Source organism: Dermochelys coriacea, chromosome 4 (assembly GCF_009764565.3).
Source record: "Dermochelys coriacea isolate rDerCor1 chromosome 4, rDerCor1.pri.v4, whole genome shotgun sequence".
In the NCBI taxonomy this organism is placed as follows: domain Eukaryota; kingdom Metazoa; phylum Chordata; order Testudines; family Dermochelyidae; genus Dermochelys; species Dermochelys coriacea.
Genome location: NC_050071.1, coordinates 126,929,431 through 126,950,979, shown reverse-complemented (window position 1 = coordinate 126,950,979; position 21,549 = coordinate 126,929,431). Strand labels below are relative to the sequence as shown.

General features: G+C 43.1%; 1 protein-coding gene across 1 annotated transcript in view; it reads left to right on the top strand.

Moving 5' to 3' along the window:
* Positions 1–1,769: 1,769 nt before the first annotated feature.
* The window catches only part of NAT8L (N-acetyltransferase 8 like), a 63,696-nt gene continuing 43,916 nt past the window's right edge, over positions 1,770–21,549 (top strand). Inside the window, exons 1-2 of the mRNA XM_038400351.2 lie at positions 1,770–2,382; positions 5,091–5,255. Of these exons, the coding sequence (XP_038256279.1) occupies positions 2,049–2,382; positions 5,091–5,255 (499 nt within the window). The 5' untranslated portion in view covers positions 1,770–2,048. The remainder of the gene's footprint in view (positions 2,383–5,090; positions 5,256–21,549) is intronic.

Below are 21,549 nucleotides of genomic sequence, written 5' to 3'. Positions count from 1 at the left end.
CCTCCTCGCCGAGCCAGCGGCTAAGCCGCTACCTGCACTGAAGCTGCAAGGCGCATGCTTCAAGCGGAGGAGGGAGCTGGAAGGGGGGGGACCGGCGATGCTGTCCCGGCCGGTTGAAACCGGGATAGACTGAGCTGTTGGGCGCTGCGGAGACGAGAGTCCTCCTCCTCCTGCGGGTCCACGCCCCTCCTCCAGCCCCAGCTCCTCGGGGGTTGCTGGAGTTGGCGGGCCCGCCCGTTTGAATGGCTTTGCCGAGCCCTAATGCTGCAGGAAGCCTAGAGGGGAGGCTCCGGCCACTGCACAGCCCCAGGAACGGGTGCAGGGAGACTCGAGGAGCGAAACGCGCCGCCCTGGCAGTCCGAGGGCGCTTCATCGTGGGAGTGGCGCGCCGGAGCCTGCTGGCGGAGCGCGCCCCCTGGGCTGGCTACCGCGGGGCTGGGGCACGTTACTCACCTTTATTGGCGGCCGGCTGAAACCAATGCAGCGCCGTGGTGCAAGGCGCGGGATTCCCGCTGGAGAAAAAGTTCAGCGCGACCTGAGCGTGTGTGTGATTTGATGCATCCGATGAAGTGAGCTGTAGCTCACGAAAGCTGATGCTCAAATAAATGCGTTAGTCTCTAAGATGCCACAAGTCCTCCTTTTCTTTTTGTGAATACAGACTAACACGGCTCCGACTCTGAAACCTGTGATTTGAGGACAACCGAAAATGTTTCTTTTGATTGTTTTCTTGTAAGGGGGGGGGGAGGGGGAAGAATCGCGCGAGGAAAGCAATCCCCTAATGTTTGCCACACCAAAATCCCTTTGAATATTGTTCACCTGGGTTCGAGATCGCTGTTTACTTCTGTGGAGCTGAGCGGTGTTTTTTTAGAAAGAGGGACTGGGGGTGGAGAGTGCTGCTTTTATATGCACCAAGGGAGGGAAGAAAGAATTAATCCCCGGAAACTATCCGCAGTGGTGAGTGACTCGCTCTCCCACTCAAGAAAAGCGAACTCCCCCGCCAGCTGAATGTGGTCTCCAGCAGAAACTTAGCCAGGTGTTAGTTACGTTTTTAAAAAGTAAGCAAATGCATTTTGAAAGCAGAATATTCCCTAACGAAAATTCAAAGTTGTCATTAGTTTGTCACCCCTATCGCTTTTGATATAAGGCCTTATTAATAAATACATACCACACTTCGTGCATTATAAACTATACATACTTTGAGACCTAATTGGAATCACTACGATTAGGTGCCAAATCAACCTCAAGTTTTCCACTTACTTGAGACCATTAATGAGATTCCATGCTACAGAATAATGAATATATAGGTATATATCAGTGGATTTTTAGACAGATGTTCTAGATAACTGGCTATATATGCGCACGTATACACAAGAATCTATATACATACAGCCATGTAAATGTATGCAGCATGTATAGACAGATAGATTTTACATAGTCACTATTTCTAGAACAATCTGTGCATGTTTCTCCTACATAGATTTTACTGAAACAAACAGGAATTGGTAGTCTTTTAAGGAGCAGGTAGTTTTCAGGAAGAATTCTAGATTATCTAAATGCCAGACATTTTATGCTGTGAACTCTGCAACGTGTCAACCTGAACCTCAGTCAGAGCCCTTGCTGAACAAAGTCAATCATATTCTCCCCCTCTCCAAGGAGACAGGCCTACCTCTGACAGATTTGCGTAGTATCTATATACCCCAGCAGGGCTTGGATAGTTAAAAGAAAAGGAAAGGAAATGCATGCTGTAGTAATGAGCAATAAAACGCAAGCCAAAGGAGGTGTTTCTCCTCCCCACCCCTGGAGATCACATGGTGACCCCTGCCAACCAATACAAAGGACGCTAGGACCCTGAGGGACCCCCTGATTCCGAATTGCACCGGCTCTGCTGCATTATAAATACTTCTCCAAAATGCACTGGCCCTCCTTTCTCGCTTTCCACGCAGCTCCGTTTGTTTCGCACTCATAAAAGCTGCTCCTCTCAGTTATTGCTTGGCGTGTTTTGTTTCTTATTTAAAGCCGGGCTCCTTTTTGTTTCTCGGCCAGTTTGCATGCATTGTTCGTCTCCCAAAATGGTTTGTGAGACTAAGATTGTGGCGGAAGATCATGAATCAATTTCAGGATCCAAAAAAGATGCGATCATTGTGTCTTCCTCCCAGATGTGGCCCTCCTTATCCGGCTCACCTTCCTCCTCCGCAGCTTCTCTGAGTGGTGTGGAAGAGGATTTCAAGAAAGACAACGTTTATATACGAGAATTTCATCCTTCCGAGCAAGAGGTGGTGCGCCGTATATTTTATGAAGGAATCATGGAAAGGATTCCTAACACCGCATTTAGAGGGTTAAAACACCAGCCTCTCATTCAGTTGCTCTATGGGATACTCGCTAGTAAGTATATTCACTTTTTTTTTTTTTTTTAGGGGGCACACTTGCTCAGCAATTTTAATAAAAAGGAAGAATGGTAGTAAGATCTGTGTTTGAAGGATGGGGAACCCGTCCCTGCATCGATCCTATTAATATTTGGTGCAGAATTGCTGTCTCAGGGCTGCTGGTGCTGGAGGGCAAGAACAGCCGCAGCCTCAGCATCTTATCCTGTCATGGGTGCAAAAGTCGGGCCAGTTTAAGAAGTCGCAATATTGCAAACAGCGCGTCCGTACCTCGGGCGATGGCGAGGAGCAGGAACGAAGCACTGGAGATCACCGCAGAGCGGAGTGTGCCACATCGATCCATGCACTCCGCCGGCGCTCGGCAGCCGCCAGCCGGCGAGCAACGTGTGGGTGGGGGTTCCCTGCTCGCACATGGGGTGCGCGTGGCTACGGGCTAGGGGGTGGGGAGCGTTCTCCGGGGAGATCGGGGGGGGGGGGGCGGAGGATGCTCTCTGCAGGTCGGAGAGGCTGCGTGTTCAAGGGGCGTGCGGCCGGCTCCGGTGGCTCTGTAGGTCTAGGAGAGGTATCCGTGGACTGGGGGGCGGGGGGTTCTGCTGCTGCCGGTGGGCGGGCGCGAGCGAGCGCGCGCGTCCCTGCAGCTTCTCGAGGAAGGGGGTGCAGGGGTGCGTATTGTGTGCGTCTCTCTGCACGGGGGGGGGGGGGGCGGCGGCGGGTGCTCCCCTCTGCACGCTTGCGGGGGGGGTTGGCTGCCCGGGGCGGTGCGCAGGGCGCGTTCGCGGCGCAGCCGGGCCGGAGTGGGGCTGGGAGCTGCTGCCGCCTGCGCGGGAGGGGGCGGCGGCGGCGAGTCCCTGCGCGCAGCGGACAGACTCGCCTTTCCAGTTATTCCAGGCCGGGATGCGGCGCTGCGTTGGGGGGGGGGGCGGTGAAGCGATGAAAGGAAGCGGCGGCGCCGCCGCTCTCCGCCCGCCCCGTTCCCCGCTCTCTCTAGGCCCCTGGGCGGGGTCCAGCGTTCCCCGGAGGCCGCCGGGCTCGGGCTCGGGCTCGGGCTCGAGCTCGAGCTCGAAACGCCTTCGAGCGGCTGCGGCTGCGGCGGGACGTTGGGCCCCGGGAGGTCTCGCGCCACCTCCTGGCGGCTGGGGTGGCCCCGCTGCAGGCAGCCGCGCGGGGCCCTGACCGCGGCGGGCTCTGGGGGCGAGAGGTTGTTTGTAACCAGGGCCCATGGCAAGCAGCTGCCGGTTTAGTTATCAATTCAAAGCCTTATGAGCTGATGAAACGTCGCCTCTTGGGGTTTGAGGCCAGTTACAAAGCTGCATAAAACGTAAACTAAGGCGGGATCCCTGCCTTGGCCCGCTGACAGCCGAGAGGAAACGAGATTGTTCCGATATTTACTTGCTGCTTGATGGGGTTTAATAGCTGGGGGGGGGGCGGGGAAATTACCCCTGCAAGATAAAAAGAAAAGGAGGACTTGTGGCACCTTAGAGACGAACAAATTTATTAGAGCATAAGCTTTCGTGAGCTACAGCTCGGATGCATCCGATGAAGTGAGCTGTAGCTCAGGAAAGCTTATGCTCTAATAAATTTGTTCGTCTCTAAGGTGCCACAAGGCCTCCTTTTCTTTTTGCGACCACAGACTAACACGGCTGCTACTCTGAAACCTCTGCAAGATAATGTCAGTTGCCGTCAATGCAGAAGCCCTCCCAAAGAAAACACCATGTGGGGCCTTTTTCTCTCTCTCATGCCCTTGCCCTTTGCATGCGGGCAAGACAGCTGGTTCCTTCACCTTTTGGGCCAGGGCGAGAGAAGGGAATGATAAAGAATGTCCGGTAACTTTGTGATTATTGGTAAGATACTAAACGCAGCTGAGAACAATGAAGTCTATGCCCGCCTCTCTCTATGTGCCTATGTGATTGATCTAAAAACATCCTTGCTTAAGATTCACAGCTTTCAAAGTGATAAGTGATGATGGGGCAAGCAGCCATCTCAGTGCTGTCTGCTGTTTTATTTTCGGTAGACCTGCATTACGTTGCTTCCTGATACTGAAGCAGGCTAGTGTAAGGTTTTGGGATGACTGGCCCTTAGGGACCTTCTGGAAAACCTGTATATCTCCCAGTGACCAAAATAATAAATTAATTAATAAGCACACAGCTACTGCGTTGTGTGCGCAAAATATCTTCCTAAGTCACAGTTGTGCTTTGTCCCCTGTAGTGCTGTAGCAATGGAAAGTCACATGTGGACATCTTGGTTTTAGTGCTTTGATTTCTCTGCAGGGACTGGTGATGCAGTCAAATCTTGTCTGAGCAGCAATCGCGGACGTATCTTAATAGAGAGACCATCTGTCTTTGATATTTGTGTGACGCAATGATACTTGCAGGATTTTTCAACTGTGGCAAGTTGGATGGGAGTTTTTACAGAAACACACTGCAAAATCCTTAATCAAATGTTATATAATTATTATAGTTGAATTTTTTTAAAATAACTTGTGAAGTGGGAGTCTTAAATAAAACTTTTTACAAGCTGTTCTTAAATGAAAAATGTGCTATTAATCTAAAATATTATTGTGAAAATGTAAATTGATTAGCTTTTGTTTATATTGTACAAATGTATGTTATGTTTGATTTTTTTTTTTTTTAAATGGGTTTGTATTCCGAAATCAACACTAAATTCTCTTTTCTGACAGGTATCGTTTATTTCTCTTCCTTATCTCCATAGTAATATGCTTTGTTGTGACCAAGTCCTTGCTGCTGACCTGCTGTTTGCCCATCTTTCTGATGGGTATGAGGTACTACTTCAGTAGAAAAGTTATCCTCAGCTATCTCGAGTGCGCGCTGCATACGGACATGTCTGATATTGAGAATTATTACATGAAACCACCAGGTGAGTATTAATTCCATGGAGGGAATATTCACCAAATCCTGCTCAAGGAAAAATGGCCTTTTAATAGCTTTTCTCATGTCAACAGCACTGAGAAATCTTACAAATGGCCACAATGCAACCTGCTGCCTGCACAAAATATGAGGAACCACCCTAATCTTTAATACGGATATACAGCGTGGGGAGCCTACAGGTTCCAGAATGCAGTGCTCTCTCAATTTTAGCATTCTAGCATAGTAGCTGGGATCATGGGGAAGCACTGCATGCTGGACCTATAGTTTCCTTGGGATGCACTTTTGTGTTAAAGGTAGTTGCGCCAGTCTGTTCTGTTTAATGCGAATTATATCCATTGGACTCTATAAGTTGCCCATGCATCCTACAGCTGACAGCATCCAGCACGGGGTGGGACAGGGAGATGGAAAGAATTTTAGCAAAACTGCTTAGAAGAACCCACATGCATACCAACACTTCAGATTTGGGAGCCACGCATTTTAGTTAGTCTGTATATTTTCATGTATCATTCAAGAAGAACTTCCCATAAACAAGTGTTTTGGAAGAGGTATGAAGCAGGTAGGTAAAGCGGTACTGTCTATCTGCACATGTGATGTGTGCATCTATATATTCATAATGTGTGTGTACTGTACTTATTTTTTGTTATGTAAATATGTTGTTAGGGTCTCCTAAATGCTCATTAATAGAAGGTGGATTGTCACAGGAATCTGTCAAAGAAACAGAGGAGAGGGAAAACCTTGTTTTTAAATTATATTCATTTTTTGTTTTCATTTATGATAAGCACCAATATATGGGGATATTTGAGTTCCCCTTGATATCTAATATGGGTGATTAATATTTGAGGCTACAAATATATTTCATTAGTGGCTGGTTAGGAGTGCAAAGCTAATGGCCAGTAACTTTCTGAAGCCAGGTTATTATTGCTACTGTAGACTTTTTTTTTTTTTTAATGTGTTTTCATTTTCCCCCTTCAACATTTCTGTTCTGCAAGTGCAAGGTCCTCCTACTGGCCATTTCTAGAGAATTAACATATTATAGTACAACAACCAAGTACATTTTTCTCTTCATTTCCAACATTCAGTATTCTTTGAAAAAATTGTTCATTCTGTAATAAAAATATTAATACGCCTTTGAACAATTTCTTTCAGATCTTGTTTCTCATCTAAATACATTAACTGGTTCTCACAAATATTATGTCTGATTCTACAGTGTCTAATTTAAATTGGGTAGATCTGTGTTTTATAGCAATTGACTGATTTGGGGCTGATGTATAGTGTACATGTAATTAAAATGTCAAAGTTCATTAAAGGGGGTGCTACCTTAAAAATAAGGGTTAACACTGAAAAATGTTTAACCTCTGCAGTGGTTATTAGTGAAAGAAAGTGTGGGCTCTTGTGCAGCTTTTTTGACAAGGGATCTGGAATTCTTGACAAAGGCTGTAATCTGAATTTGAAAAGTGTGTTTAGACATGCATCTTTCATTAACGCTTGTGAGTTGTGTGGCTAGTGCTCAAGTTACGAATCTCAGTGAATATATTTACAGCATTAGTCTGTATAGAATATTAAGTTAGAAAATGTACTCAGATGAAGAATGAGAAACTTCAGTAGTTACGTGCTTTCAATTGTTACGGAGAACAAGTAACCAGTGCAATCACATTCTCACTACGAATGAGAGGCATCTGATTTTTACAGCATTAAACTCTGCCTTTATTTACTGATATCATGGGTCATTCAGTTTTGGAATAAACTTCTGGACTTCCCTCTTGGTTTAATCTGTCAGAATTTAAACATGAGTAGGCAGGGTTCAAATGTGCCTTAAATGGCAGGCTTACGCCAGATTTATAGTATCGGTACTGCTTATTAAAGGGTTGCTAATGTCAGAAGAGTTGAACAACTTGGCACAATTCATAGCCTCTGCTGAGGAGAGCTTCAGGGCCAGAACAGGATTGAAATTGCAGGTCAGGATTGAGGCTTAGTGGTGAAGCTACTAGGTGCAAGCTTTATTATATGTGTGGGGAAGCTTCCAATGCACCTATCTATTCAATGTAGAACCCTGTCTAATGCTAGCTGGCCTCCGTTTTCATGAGCATTGAATTCACCCTTCCCTCCTATTCCCAAAACGTATTCGGCTTTCAGTTTCACATTACCTCCCTTTGATTTAAGATATCAAGACGAACTGGCACTTTTCCAGCACTGCCTTGAATCTGATAGACTTTTGAGATTGTAAAGTTTGCTTACATCCTGGAGGTGGCTTGGAGTGTGGATGAGTAAATCAGTTGTAAGCTAAACCAATTATATTCTATTAGTTTGCACAACATGCAGACGTGATATACAAATTCCAACCACAGGTATTTTATTCCTGATAATCTGCTGTTAGGACACAAGCCACAAATTATTACAGTGCTCTCAAATGAAAAGTGCTGGTTCCCAGTTACAAGTTGTACAGTACTGACAGCAACTACATAGATAATTTGCTAACACCTTTTCCGAAACCAAGGTGTGAGTGAACTCCCAGAAGTTTCACAAGCTCACCAGAGTCTTCTGTATTCTCCATTATTTTACTTAAAACTGGATTTAAATCCCTTTATTTTTCCATGGAAATATTCCTATATCATCGCCAGACTTGCAAACCTTTCTCTGCAGGTATGGAGGGAATACATGCTGTCCTCAGGACTGAGTGAAAAAACACAAAAAAATGGAATCCTAATATTTGAATGGAACATAAACATGAAGACAGATAAACGTTAAGACTGGGATTTTCAAATACTTAGTTCCCAACTCCCATTAAATTCAATTAGTTGGATGCCTAACTCCCTTTGGCTCCTTGGATAATCCCTATGTAAGTGCTTGCTATTTTTGAATTTGAACGTGGAGGATATGGGGACACTGCTTGTTTCATATGGTGGTACATCAGAAAAAGGACAGATGGCCAGTCTTGAAACTGCTAGAACCATAATGTCTGATCATGCTGCCATTGAAGAAGTTTTGCTATTAACTTTGATGGGATCAGGATTATTTATTTGTAGTGCACTAGCACCTGGAGGCCCTAATGAGGAGCAGAGCCCTGTTGTACAGTGAGATGTACAGGCGTGGTATATATGGCAGTTGTATGCCAGATATAGCAATAGCCCACAGTGAACAAATATGACAAAACGCTATTTAGAAATGACCCAAAATATCTGATCTATAGGGACTCAATAGGTAGTATATGGGGTCACTTTTACAGACTTTAACCAGAAAGGACACAGCTTCCAATGGGAGTTGGGTTCCTAACTTCCTTAGGCTGTTTTGAAATCCCAGCCAGAGTAATTACTAACGGAAGCTTTGAAGTGAATTGCCTCTCTTGCTATTTCATGACCTTTGGTATAGATGCATTACTTACTCATCGGGCTTGAAGACCCAATGTTCAGCAATTCTTTGCATTATTGGCGTGTTAAGTTATTTTTTCTTTCTACATGTTTTGTAGAATAGCTGTTCCTTTCTGATCCACTGGTCCCAAATGTATTTTAGTTATTTCTGGTTTTTAAGTTTTCTCTAGTGCTCAGATACTTGGAGATGGGCTCTGTATATACAGATAAATACATAATGCTGACTGGAGTTTTGAAGAATTAGATTTGACAAAACTCAGTTTTTCAGTTTTCTCTCTTACTTGCCCCATTATTTAGGGCCTGATCCAGCAAAGCACTTATGCACACACTTAACTGTAAGCACACAAGTAATCCAATTGAGTGCAACTGACTTTAATAGGATACTCATATGTTCAGTACTCTCCTGGATTGGGGATTTAGTGCATAAGAGCAGATTATTAAAACACCCTGATGCTGTAAGTAATCTTGTCTTTCTAATTTTAAAAATGTGACAAGACTAACATTTCATGTTTGAAATGGTAGCATTGACACGCTCTTCCCAGATACTAAGAAAGAGTAGTGGGGAAAACATTACAGATGACGGGGCATCATTGTTAATTGTGAGTGACTTGGATTTTAGTGTAAAGAAATTAATCTTTATTGCCTGTCAGGGAAATGGATGAGCTGAATTTTTGGAAGTGACTAGCCTTACATTTAATGATAGATTCATTTATCTGTCTTTAGAAAATTTCTGAGTCTCATGTTGTCGTGTGTGGGCTCTAAGATGTAATTACGTTTTTAAATAAGTAGTTGCAACAGTGAGAAGTTAATTTGAAATTGAACCCTGCCTCTGGTAGTTAACATAAATAAGATGTGCACAGCTGGATTTTTGTGTACAGTACTTTTGTGGTATGACAGTTTTATTGCCTAATCAATTTCACAGTGTCTTCTTAAGTTTTAACTGTAAAATTCTTTCACAGTTTTGATGTTTTGTGTATTTTTGCAGTGGCTCATGATTCTTCAAAGATTGGGATCTAGACTGGAAAACCAATGGAAAATTAAGTAGTTGCCACTAAAAAGGATGATCACTTTTAAGCCAAGTAAATCTAGCCTTTTTATCATTTGAATTCTGGTTAAATGTGTTAAAATCTGACATTAGCCTGGGTATTTAGGATTTTTCTGTATTCTGAGTGGCTGCAACTTAATATAGGGTGTCTTATTAACTGATTCGGACTGGTGCAAAAGGTTGTGAACACACTCCTATTGCAAAAAGAAAAGGAGTGCCTGTGGCATCTTAGAGACTAACAAATTTATTTGAGCATAAGCTTTCGTGAGCTACAGCTCACTTCATCGGATGCATTCAGCAGTCTCTCGTTGGAGTCTGTTTTTGAAGTTTTTTGTTGAAGAATTGCAACTTTTAGGTCTGTAATCGAGTGACCAAAGAGATTGAAGTGTTCTCCAACTGGTTTTTGAATGTTATAATTCTTGACGTCTGATTTGTGTCCATTTATTCTTTTATGTAGAGACTGTCTGGTTTGGCCAATGTACATGGCAGAGGGGCATTGCTGGCTCATGATGGCATATATCACACTGGTAGATGTGCAGGTGAACGAGCCTCTGATAGTGTGGCTGATGTGATTAGGCCCTATGATGGTGTCCCCTGAATAGATATGTGGACACTCAATTGGTCACTCGATTACAGACCTAAAAGTGGCAATTCTTCAACAACAAAAACTTCAAAAACAGACTCCAACGAGAGACTGCTGAATTGGAATTAATTTGCAAACTGGATACAGTTAACTTAGGCTTGAATAAAGACTGGGAGTGGATGTGTTATGACACAAAGTAAAACTATTTCCCCATGTTTATTCCCCCCACCCCCCACTGTTCCTCAGACATTCTTGTCAACTGCTGGAAATGGCCCACCATGATGATTATCACTACAAAAGGTTCCCCCCCACCCCCCCGCTCTCCTGCTGGTAATAGCTCACCTAAAGTGATCACTCTCCTTACAGTAAAAAGAAAAGGAGTACGGCTGCTACTCTGAAACCTCTCCTTACAGTGTGTATGGTAACACCCATTGTTTCATGTTCTCTATGTATATAAATCTCCCACTGTATTTTCCACTGAATGCATCCGATGAAGTGAGCTGTAGCTCACGAAAGCTTATGCTCAAATAAATTTGTTAGTCTCTAAGGTGCCACAAGTTCTCCTTTTCTTTTTGCGAATACAGACTAACACAGCTGCTACTCTGACGCCTATTGCAGTTTAGTTTAAATTGACCAGGAACAGGTTTAATCTAAAGTGAAGTAAGCTACTCTTAGATTGAAATGACAGGAGTTTATACTGGTTTATCTAAACCATTTTAACAGAATTTATTTAACTAAACTGGTGCAGACTTTCAGAGTGACCAGCTCAGTCAGTGGGCTAGATTGTGATCTTGTCTAACGTGCCCAGGCAGGAGAGTAAGAGGACATAAGACCCCACTCTCCTGAACCCAGGTCTGGTGCTGAGCACAGCCCCTGCATTCCCTGTCCCCTCCATCCTTTTCCCTCCCAAGGAAATGGGCAGAGCATGTACTGCTGCCCTCAACACACCAGTGGGCAGAGTTAGGCTGGCACAAGGGGGAAAGTAAGTTGCACCCTACCCTATATGCAAGAAAAAGGAGCAAGGGAGAAGTGGTGACTCAAGTACAATTTCTTCCAGGGCTCTTCCCTGAGTGGCACAGCTCCACAGGGCAGAGCCCCAGAGAGATAGGCCCCTGTCCTACTTCAGTGAATTTGATAGTTTTGCCAGTATTGTGATTTTATTCTAGTCTAGCTGAGATCAGAAATTTGTCCAGTGAGTTTATTTGTCAGTTAACTAAGGAGTGGGTCAGTTACACAGAGGAGTATTGGTAACTTATTTTATCTTGGAATTTTCTTTTTGGTGACCTTTTGTCTAGCTAGAGATCAGAGAATTCTGTGCTTTATTCTGTAGTTCTTGGGCCTGCTTCCTCTCATCTTACAATGGGTTTATGCCACTGGAACACCATTTACCTCCTTACCAGTTTGGAGAGTTCAGAACCTGGCCCCTTGATATTAAATGAAGGGCCTCATCCTGAAAACATTTGCACATGTAAGTAGCCCTGTTGCATACAGTAGAGTTATGCTGGGTATGTCTACACAGCAAAGAAAAACCCACGACTGGCCTGTGCCAGCTGACTTAGGTTATGGGGCTGTTTTAATGCTTTAATGTTTTAATGTTTTTAAGACTTATGGGTGGGGGCTGGAGCCTGGGCTTTTTTGTTGAGAAGTCAGATCCTTAAAACTATTTTGAAACCTTCACACAATTGCTTTATTAAAGAGGATGAAGGTAGGAACACCTGGAGTTAAAATTGCCTGATATTTTCCATTATAAGGCTCTGTTTTCAGTTGCTTATAACTTTGCCCAATTTAAACTGTTTGGGCTATAACTTTCCATGCTGTGTGGGTGTCTGCCTCAGGTTGACAGGATTTATGTATTTTATTTTTCTTTGAAAAAAGATTAACAAAAATGGATCAGCTGAGAAAAAAATGTTTTTGCCCATGTTAACAAATTGGTTGTAAGGATTTCCTCCATGATTGTTGTATAACTTCATTGATCTGTTAGATACAGAAACTCTCATGACTACCCCGTTAAAGTGTTATCTCCTTTGAAATGCCTTATCTTTTTAATTGCCCGCCTGAGCTTGAAAAAATAAAGTCCCCAAAGTAAAGGTTGAAATACTGCAAAATTTGATGTCATCCGTTTGTTTTACCTAACTAGGGTGTTGGGTTTCTTCAGGAGCCTGCTTGCATATGTGCAAATGGGACAGAAATGTATTATCAAGCTGCATCCCTCAGCTTTGTCTGTCTGTTCCATTTTTGCTAACAGGAAGGGTATTAATGTGCAGAATTCTGCTCTTGAATATGTATATCCATAAACTAAAAGCAGATCTCACTTGAGATGTACCATCTTTAATGTTAATACAGGAAACTATCAGATTCCTCATGGTACATTTTGCAATATGCAATAACAAATTATTTTTGTGTTACTAGAAAACCTGGATTAAAATATAGCCAGCCCATAATTGTGTGTGTGTGTGTGTGTGTGTGTGTGTGTGTGTGTGTGTGTATGTATATGCATATGTATATATAAAATGCAAGAATATATTACATTAATAATGGGATTGGTGGGTTGTGATTTTTTTTAATCCAATAACAAACCATGTGTATCAGTATTGTAAGGTTTTTAATAGCCCCCCATATATAAAAGTGCTATTAATTAAACTGTAATGCTGGAAGTTGCAAGTGGAATAAAGTAGACATTAGCAATTACTCAGAGGTAATTATTTTTTTCAAGACTTCCAAACAAAAGCAACTCAAGGACATTTTAAAAGTAAAATTACAGTAGCATCATTCATTTCTGTTTGCTCTACATCTTAGAGTAGCTTTTAAAAGCACTTTTTCTCATAATTTTTTCTGACTGCATTCTACTAGCCAGCTTCTCTTATGTGTATTAATGTATGTCCTAAGGGGCCATGTGGAAATATAATCCCCAGTTTGAAAGTGAAGCATTGGCATCAATGGCTTCAACCAGTGGCTGGCTCTTTTTTCCCAGTTGCACGTTTGTCCTCTTCTCCCTCCTCTCATCCCCTTGCCTAGGAATAATTGCCAAAATGGGTGCCTAAAAGTTAGGTTCCTAGCCTAAGATTTTCAAAGTGGGTCTTAAAATGAGGCACCATGTTTCGGTACCTAAATAAGTGGCAAAATTTTCAGAAGTGCTGACACCTATTGAGACGCAACTTTGGATTTTGGAGTCTGACTTTTAGCGCCTGTTTTTGAAAATCTGCACTCTTAAGAGCCAGATAGGCACCCACTGGGACTTTCAAAAGCACTGAGATGCCTAACACTCATTGATTTTGCCTATCTGCTTCTTTAGGCGACTTAATACCTTTGAAATTCTGGCCCTATATCCTTATTTGGTACTTAAATAAGAGTCCAGATTTTCAAAAGTGCCAAACGCTATTTGTTCCCATTGACCTCAATGAGAGGTAATGAGTGGGTACTCAGTGCCATTTACATATAAGATGCCAAAATAAAGATTTAGGAACCTACGTTTAGACTCTTATTTTTTAAAAATCTTGGCTGTACTGTTACCCTGGTTGTACTGTCCATGGCTGTCTCTAACACAGGATTTGTTTTTGTATTGCAGTATTACTGAAGATTTTTTAAAAAAATCATAACAAAGCTGTGTAGTGCTACATCATCAGATGTAACCCCAGACTACTGCAGGGGAGAGCAACATAGCCGAACATTTTGTCAATACCTGGTTCTGTAGTAGCTAGGAGAGCACTTAAAGCCTTTTGTTGTGCTTTTTTTTTTAAAGACCTAAGGAATAAAGTGGAAAGTTCACCTGTGGTTCATAGCATAGTTTTAGTTTTTTCTTGTAAGAAGCACGGAATTACTCAGGAATCTTGTTCTGACAAGTGCTTAGTGAGATCATTCTTTAATCTTCTGATCTAAAACCAGCAAAAAGTGTTCCCCCCTCCCCCCCACACACACACATCTGTTGTTCCTATTCAGTGCCAATCGTGATACAACTTTTGCTAATAGCAAAATAAAATCACTAAAAAGCCTCAGTTATGCTTTATTATATTACTTTAACATTTATAAAACAGTTACTAATGCTCTAATAAACAATACAGATATGAGTGGTATGTGTTGTAGATCATAGAATATCATAGAATATCAGGGTTGGAAGGGACCCCAGAAGGTCATCTAGTCCAACCCCCGAATGGTTGTAATGGTTATAAGCATGTGATTCTTAGGCTTAGAGCATATCTATACTACAGGCACTGCAGTGGTACAGCTGCTGCTGGGCCACTGTAGCTCTGTAGTGTAGACTCTTCCTGGGTTGACAGAAGGGGTTTTTGTGTCAGTGTAGGTAATCTGCATTGACCATTGACATAGTTGCATCTACACTGGGGGAAGGTTGGTTTAACTATGGTGCTCTGAGGTGTGAATGTTTTACTCCTCGGAGCAACATAGCTAGATTGATCTAAATTTTAATTGTAGACCTGGGCTATAAGAGTATGTCTAAACAGGAAAAGCTGTATGCAGGCTAGCCTACTTGAACTCCCTTGCATCCAGCTATTGTGGGTACCAGTAGCACAACATGGGTTTCAGAACGTGCTAACAAGCAGCGTATCTGTCCAGGAGTTGTGCCAGGCATGTACTGCCTGTACTGAAGACTGCACTGCCCCGTCTTCACTGCTGCTGTTACCTGCACTAGCTGGATTCGTTAGCTTGGCAGGCTAGTCCATGCATAGCCTTTGCTGTGTAGATGTACTCTGTTAGATGATTATAAGACATGTTTATAAGCAGCCTGTTGACCTGTTGGACTCTCACAATAAGTTGATTAACCGTTTATTAAAACATCTGCTAATCATTTAATCTTTTTATAAGCAATTTTTCAATGTATCCTCAATATAAAATTTGACCAACATCTCTTTTAAGAATGGAAAGTGTAGAAATACCTGGCAGGAAATGACAATTCTGCCTTCTTTTGGTGTGAGAGCTCCTACAATTTAACAGCAAGTTAGGGTTTGATATTTTTTTAAGCCTAATTCTGCAAGTAGAAAAATATGAATTTTTAAAAAATGGATCACAGAAAAGATTCATTTAGCTTTGTGTATTTTAAAAAATCAACAGAATAGGACTTTACTATTGGGGAAAATATGGATTAAAACAATATAAAAGTACCTGAAATATAAAGCAAACAACCAGCAGGTAGGTTTTTTTCTTTTTTCTTTTCTGTTAAAGTGACTATGTGGCTTATATGAGGTACCTAGTAAAAAACTAACGTATATCGGTGGAAACAGAGTTTTCTGTCTCTCTCTCAGAGAGACAGAGAGAGAACCAGAATCACAAGTAGCAAGTATGGAAGCTTCTCCGGCTGTGTCCCATCAATGTACTTTTGAATCTGACTTGGAAGCTGCCTCCAGGGGTGTGAGTACTTACCTTTCTGCATATGCAGTTGTAGGTCTCACTGCTAGTTGTCCTGGTGGTGGTTTTGTGATGGAACAGCTGTCCACTAAAAAGTGACTACTACCACATCTCATACAATAGAGATCTGAACAGCTATTATGTAATAACTTGGTAGTAGTGTTGAATTATTGGTGACTCCTTACTAAGTCTTTGGATTATCTTCTACCTATCCTTCTTTTTCTTCCCTCCCCATCCCCCAATGCTTTCAGTGTATGATCAGCAAGTTATGTCCTACTAGTTAGCTAACATAGACTACACTACAACTGTGTCATACTGTAGATCCTCAAGTATTTCATCTCTAATTTCTCTAATTCCATTAGGCCATTTTTGTCCATCCCCATGTCTTAGTCTCCAGTGAATTTGGACTTGTTTTGAAATTTTTGTAACTGGAGGTTTCCCACATTTTTGTTAGGGTGACTGTTCCAGAGCCCAGGAAGTTTCTCCTTCCTTTCCACTCCCCCCCACCTCTCCCACCAAAGGTCTTCCTTTCCTTGGAGTTTACAATGTTCGGATACTTGAGGATGTTTATTATAGTGCCTCTTCATTTATGTGGAAAATGAGAACATCCAGAGTTATAATAAATATTTAAAAAAAACTACCCCAACAATATACAACCAAGAGGTCTAGAAGGAATATAAATCCTCATGATTCAGAGCATAAAGCAGCCTCTAACACATGGAGGTTAGGAGGACACTCTCCTTGGAGCCAGTTTAACTGCAAACAGGCAGAGTTTCTTGCCCCTTCCTCTAAAGTGTCTGGTGCTGGTCACTGTCAGATAGAGAACACTGAACTAGATGGACCACTAGTCCAGTAGAGCATGGCAGTTCCTATGAGAAGGATCAGTGCAACCAGAACTATAAGAAGTGGTTCTATAGGACATGTAAAATAACCACTGAAATCAAGACTGCAAAAGAGACATGTCTCATGGGATGGTTGTTGGTTTTATGAGGTTAAGAGGTACTTACCATGCCAAATCTTGCTTAGCTTATGAAATGTAGAAAAATCACAGTCAATTACAGTAGAGCTGTAGGCTAGTGGATATTTTGTTCTTTTTCAATGATTCCCCCAGAGAACAAGGTAACAGCGTCAGAAACACTGCATAACTCTACTAGGGGAGCCCTGGAGAAGCTCTTGACTATCTAGTCTTCCAAAAGAACATAATGTCAATAATAAAATAGTTCCTGTGCAGCTTTTGATACCAGCGAGACAAAAAACAAATGTAGAGCACCTGCCATTTTCAGACACTAATCCATCCAAGCACTAACCAGGTTTAAACGGGCTTAGCTAAAGAGTAAGCCATTGTGGCACCATCTGAGTTTATAAAGCTAGTGGTATAACAGTCTTATAAAATGCTGTAAGGCTGAAAACCAGGGAATGTTAGTGATGCAAGAAAAGGGCGATTTAACAGTTGTCAGGTGGAATTAAAAAGTCCAAACTGTTTAAAAGATGTATTCTTTGAAGTGTCATTTCAAACTTCTCCTGCTCTGAAGTCAACTAGATTTACTTAATGGGTCTGGAAAAAAAATCTGATTTTGGTTCAGAACCTACAGGTGTTCTGAGGGTCACATCAAGCTGTGTCTTTCAGCATCTCAAAGACTCTGGTTTTCATTCAGGAGAAAGGCTCTGAAAATGTTTAGCCAAAAAGTTCACTTCTGGGCTGAGATTGAAGTAGGCGAAAGTTCAGATTAAAGGCCTAATTCAGCAAAGTGCTTAAATCCAGTTGTTGTCCATGAGAGTCAAGCTCGTGCTTCATGCTTCTCTGAATAGAGATGGCATTACTTGTTTACTTTAGGGTAGGACATTGCTGAATCGGGGCCAATATTTTGTGGAGGTTTTCTTCTTTTGTTCTTTTCATGTTTTTGTGGCCATGTCACACAACAAAGTTAAATAGACTTCATGTAAGTCAGCATCAAGCCTCTGATTTAAGCAAGTCAATCTTGCATGTCCACACTGGGCTCATTGTGTCGGTGGAGTGCATCCTCACTAGCAGGGCTTTCATTGACGCACGGAGCACTGCACTGTGGGTAGCTATCTCACAGTGCACGTAGCCAAGTGGAATTTTGGGTTGGCCTTTCAGTGCCTTATGGGATCAAAACATTGGTGGTTATGGGAACATTGCGTTAACGTCCCATGATATACTTACCTCCCTTCCTCCCTGAAATCAACAGCAAACAAGCCAAGCCTTTTTCATGTCTTTTTTTGTAAGCTAGGGTTACCCGCGCGGATGCCATAGCACAATAAGCATGGACCCTGCTCAGCTGTACACTTGTGCTGTGAGCATTACAAATACCTCGCTCCTTATCCTGCAGTATTTATAGAGCTGATATAGGAGCCGCCGCATGAAACAATGTGATGCCATGCAAGGAGCCCTGCTGGAAGACTTAGAGCAGAGCAATTCGCAGTTGCTGGCAACAGTCACATCTCACCTTGACACAGTTGAGCGTCATTTCTGGGCCTGGGAAACAAGCACTGACTGGTGGGAACGCACCATTATGCAGCTATGGGATGACAAGCAGTGGCTGCAGTACTTTTGAATGTGTAAGGCCACTTTCCAGGAACTGTGTGAAGAGCTTTCCCCAGCACTGAAGTGCAGTAATACTAAAATGAGAGCTGCTCTGACAGTGGAGAAGCGAGTGGCGATAGCTCTGTGGAAGCTTGCAATGCCAGACTGCTACCGGTCAGTGGGGCATCAATTTGGAGTCGGTAAATCTACGGTGGGATCTGTTGTGATCCAAGTTTGCAGGGCCATCAACAGAGTTCTACTAAGAAGGGTAGTGACTCTGAGCAACATGGAGGACATGGTGGATGGTTTTGCTGCGATGGGGTTCCCTAACTGCGGTGGGGTGATAGGTGGAACACATAGCCCTATCTTGACACCAGACCACCTTATCAGAGTATATAAACCGAAAGGGGTACTTCTCAATGGTGTTGCAAGCAGTGCGGGATCACAGGGGCCGTTTCACTAACATCAACGGGGGATGGTTGGGAAAGGTGCATGACGCTCGCATCTTTAGGAACATAGGTCTGTTCAGAAAGCTGCAAGCAGGGACTTTCTTTCCAGACTGCACAATAACCATTGGTGATGCTGAGATCGCCTGGCAGCCAATTTTGAGCTGCAAGACACCAGGGCAAAAAGAAAAGCACATCGAGGGGCTCTGTCTCCGTGAGGCTTTGAAAACCAGTTTCCGCAATGGTCCGGAGTAATGTGACAGTGTAATCTGTAATGTTCCTTACCAAACTGTCCCCTCCAGTGCATTTTATCCCCGGTAAACTCCCAATAGTTTGTTTTTTACAAAAGCGGCACCGGACTGGGCAGGGGGAAGGGAGACAAACAGGAAGCCGCCACCCCCCCTCCTTTTTTCCCCCCAGTGCTGCTTGAAATATACGGTGATCCCTTCCAACCACAACCACGGCAGCTTTGGGAAAACGTAGTTTTCACCAAACGGGGCAGATTACTTGTTTGTGGTTTAAGGGATAGCATTCAAAACTTCCCATTTCCCTTAGGTGACCCTATGCAATGTAACTCTCCTCAGGGTAACAGAGACGACAAGGGAGCAGATGCTGCAAGCATTTGGGTACAGATCTGGTCCTTATGCTGCAATGCTGTGTGCTGCAATGATGCCAGCAGAGTTAATACTGGAGTGACGTGGGAAAGTGCCCTACCGTGGTGGATGAAATAAGGCAGCCCTTCTCAGAAACCTTCTGCAATGGATTGTAGAGTACCTCCATGAACGCTTCCTAGAGATCTCCATGGAGGATTCCCGGGCCATCCCCGTGCACATAAAGTCTTTTTCGGAGAGCACCCTCTGCATAGCTGGAGTGGCCTCCACTACACATTTTTGTTCACATTAAACATAAAAAATAACAGCATGTAACCCCTAGAGTTTGATTGGAAATGTGTACCCACCAGGGGTGCCTTCCCCGGCCTCTCGCTCCGCCACCAGCTGATCCTGTGAAGGGATGGGCTCCAGGGTTAAAAACAGTTCTTGGTGATCAGGGAGAATGGATCCTCCACTTGCCTACCTCACATTCTCCTCCTCCTCCTCTTCTTCCTTGTCAACAGTGTTCTCCTCATTGTTGCTCGAGGTCACCTGGGGCTCCTGGGAGGTATCCACAGAGCGTTTTGGGGTAGTGGTGGGATCGCAGCTGAGAATCACATGCTACTCCTCATAAAAGCAGCATTTCTGTGGGGCGGAACCAAAATGACTGTTCACCTCCCTTGTCTTCTGGTACACTTGCAGAAGCTCCTTTATTTTCATGCGGCACTGCTGTGTCCCTGGTGTAGCCTTTCTCCCCCATGCCCTGCGTGATCTTGGCATAGGTGTCAGCGTTTCTGCTGCTTGATCAGAGCTCTGCCTGCATGGACTCTTCTCCCCACACAGCAATAAGATCCACCATTTCCTGCATACTCCATGCTGGAGCGTGTTTGCAGCCTTGAGTCTCCATGATCAGCTGTGCTGGTGAGCTCGCCACACTGATCAAACAGGAAGTGAAAATTCAAAAGTTCCCAGGGCTTTAACAGGGAAGCAACTGCTTCCTGTGTACCTGGCTGACATGCAGTGGAGTTGAAACCGCTCTCCAGAGCGGTCACAGCGGAGCACTGTGGGCCACCTCCTGGAGGATAATTCATTTGAATTACAGTGGTGTCTACGCTATCCCCATGGATGTTGAATCAAGCCCTACTCCTCTCACGGAGGTAGAGTACAGAAGTTGACTTTACAGGCCACTTAAGTCAGCAGAAGAGACTCGGTAGTGTAGACACATACATTATTAGATTAACTTAACACTACTTAGGTTGTCATACGTTTGTAGTGTAGACCAGGCCTGTAAGTGACAGATGGGGGATTTATATAGAAATCTTGTTTCAGCATTACCATACAGCATTTACTGCAATGCTGGAATAAACATATCTTCATGGGACTGCTTTGGATTCTTATCAGTGCCCCTGCAATGTGTTGTTTACCTCCTTCAGGAGAGCCCAGGTCCTAGCACACAAGAAGAGACAGTTGGTCCAACTAATTCAGTATCCTATCTTTAACAGTGACTGAGAGTGAATGTTCCTTCTACCATGCCTAAGCATGAGACACCATAACGTCTAAGCCTAATGTTTTAGAGAGAGGCAAAAATCCTTCATAGTGCATGGACTGGGGAATTCTTCCTGATCCTAAATGCTGTTAAATTTATGCTCTAATTCATTAAGATTCTTATTTCTCATAAACCTAGCTAGTGTAACAGCAGATGCTAATCTCATTCGTGACTCTGGTCCTCTTTCAACTCTTACTCAGCTGCCAGCCTCAAATATCCCGGGGAAAGGCATTCCACGGATTGAGTATACTCTCATAGAAGTGTTTCTTTTCAGCAGCCCTAAAGTTGCTGCCTCTAATTGCATTCTGCGTTCCCCTCACTCACACATAATTAGGTATAGTGGAGAGGTGTGGATACATTGGGTATTTGCTATACCACATTGACTTGTTTTACAAACCTCTCTCAAGTCCTCACATATCTTGGTTGATCTTTAATCTGAAGCTACTGCTAATGAAATCCTATCAACATGTAACTTGATTATAAATGTTGTGAATAATTGGACTAGATTTATAGGATGACCTTTTGGTCATAATAGTGTGGTCTGAGCATATAACAAAAGGGTTGATTTCATTTTTGATCAGGGATTTCCATGTGTTATTTTTTATTAGGGCTGTCAAGCAATTAAAAAAACTAACCACATGATTAATAGCACTGTTAAACAATAATAGAATACCATTTAAATATTTTGGATGTTTTCTACATTTTCAAATATATTGATTTCAATTACAACGCAGAACACAGAGTACAATGCTCACTATATATTTTTTATTACAAATATTTGTGGTGTTGTAAAAAACAAGAAATA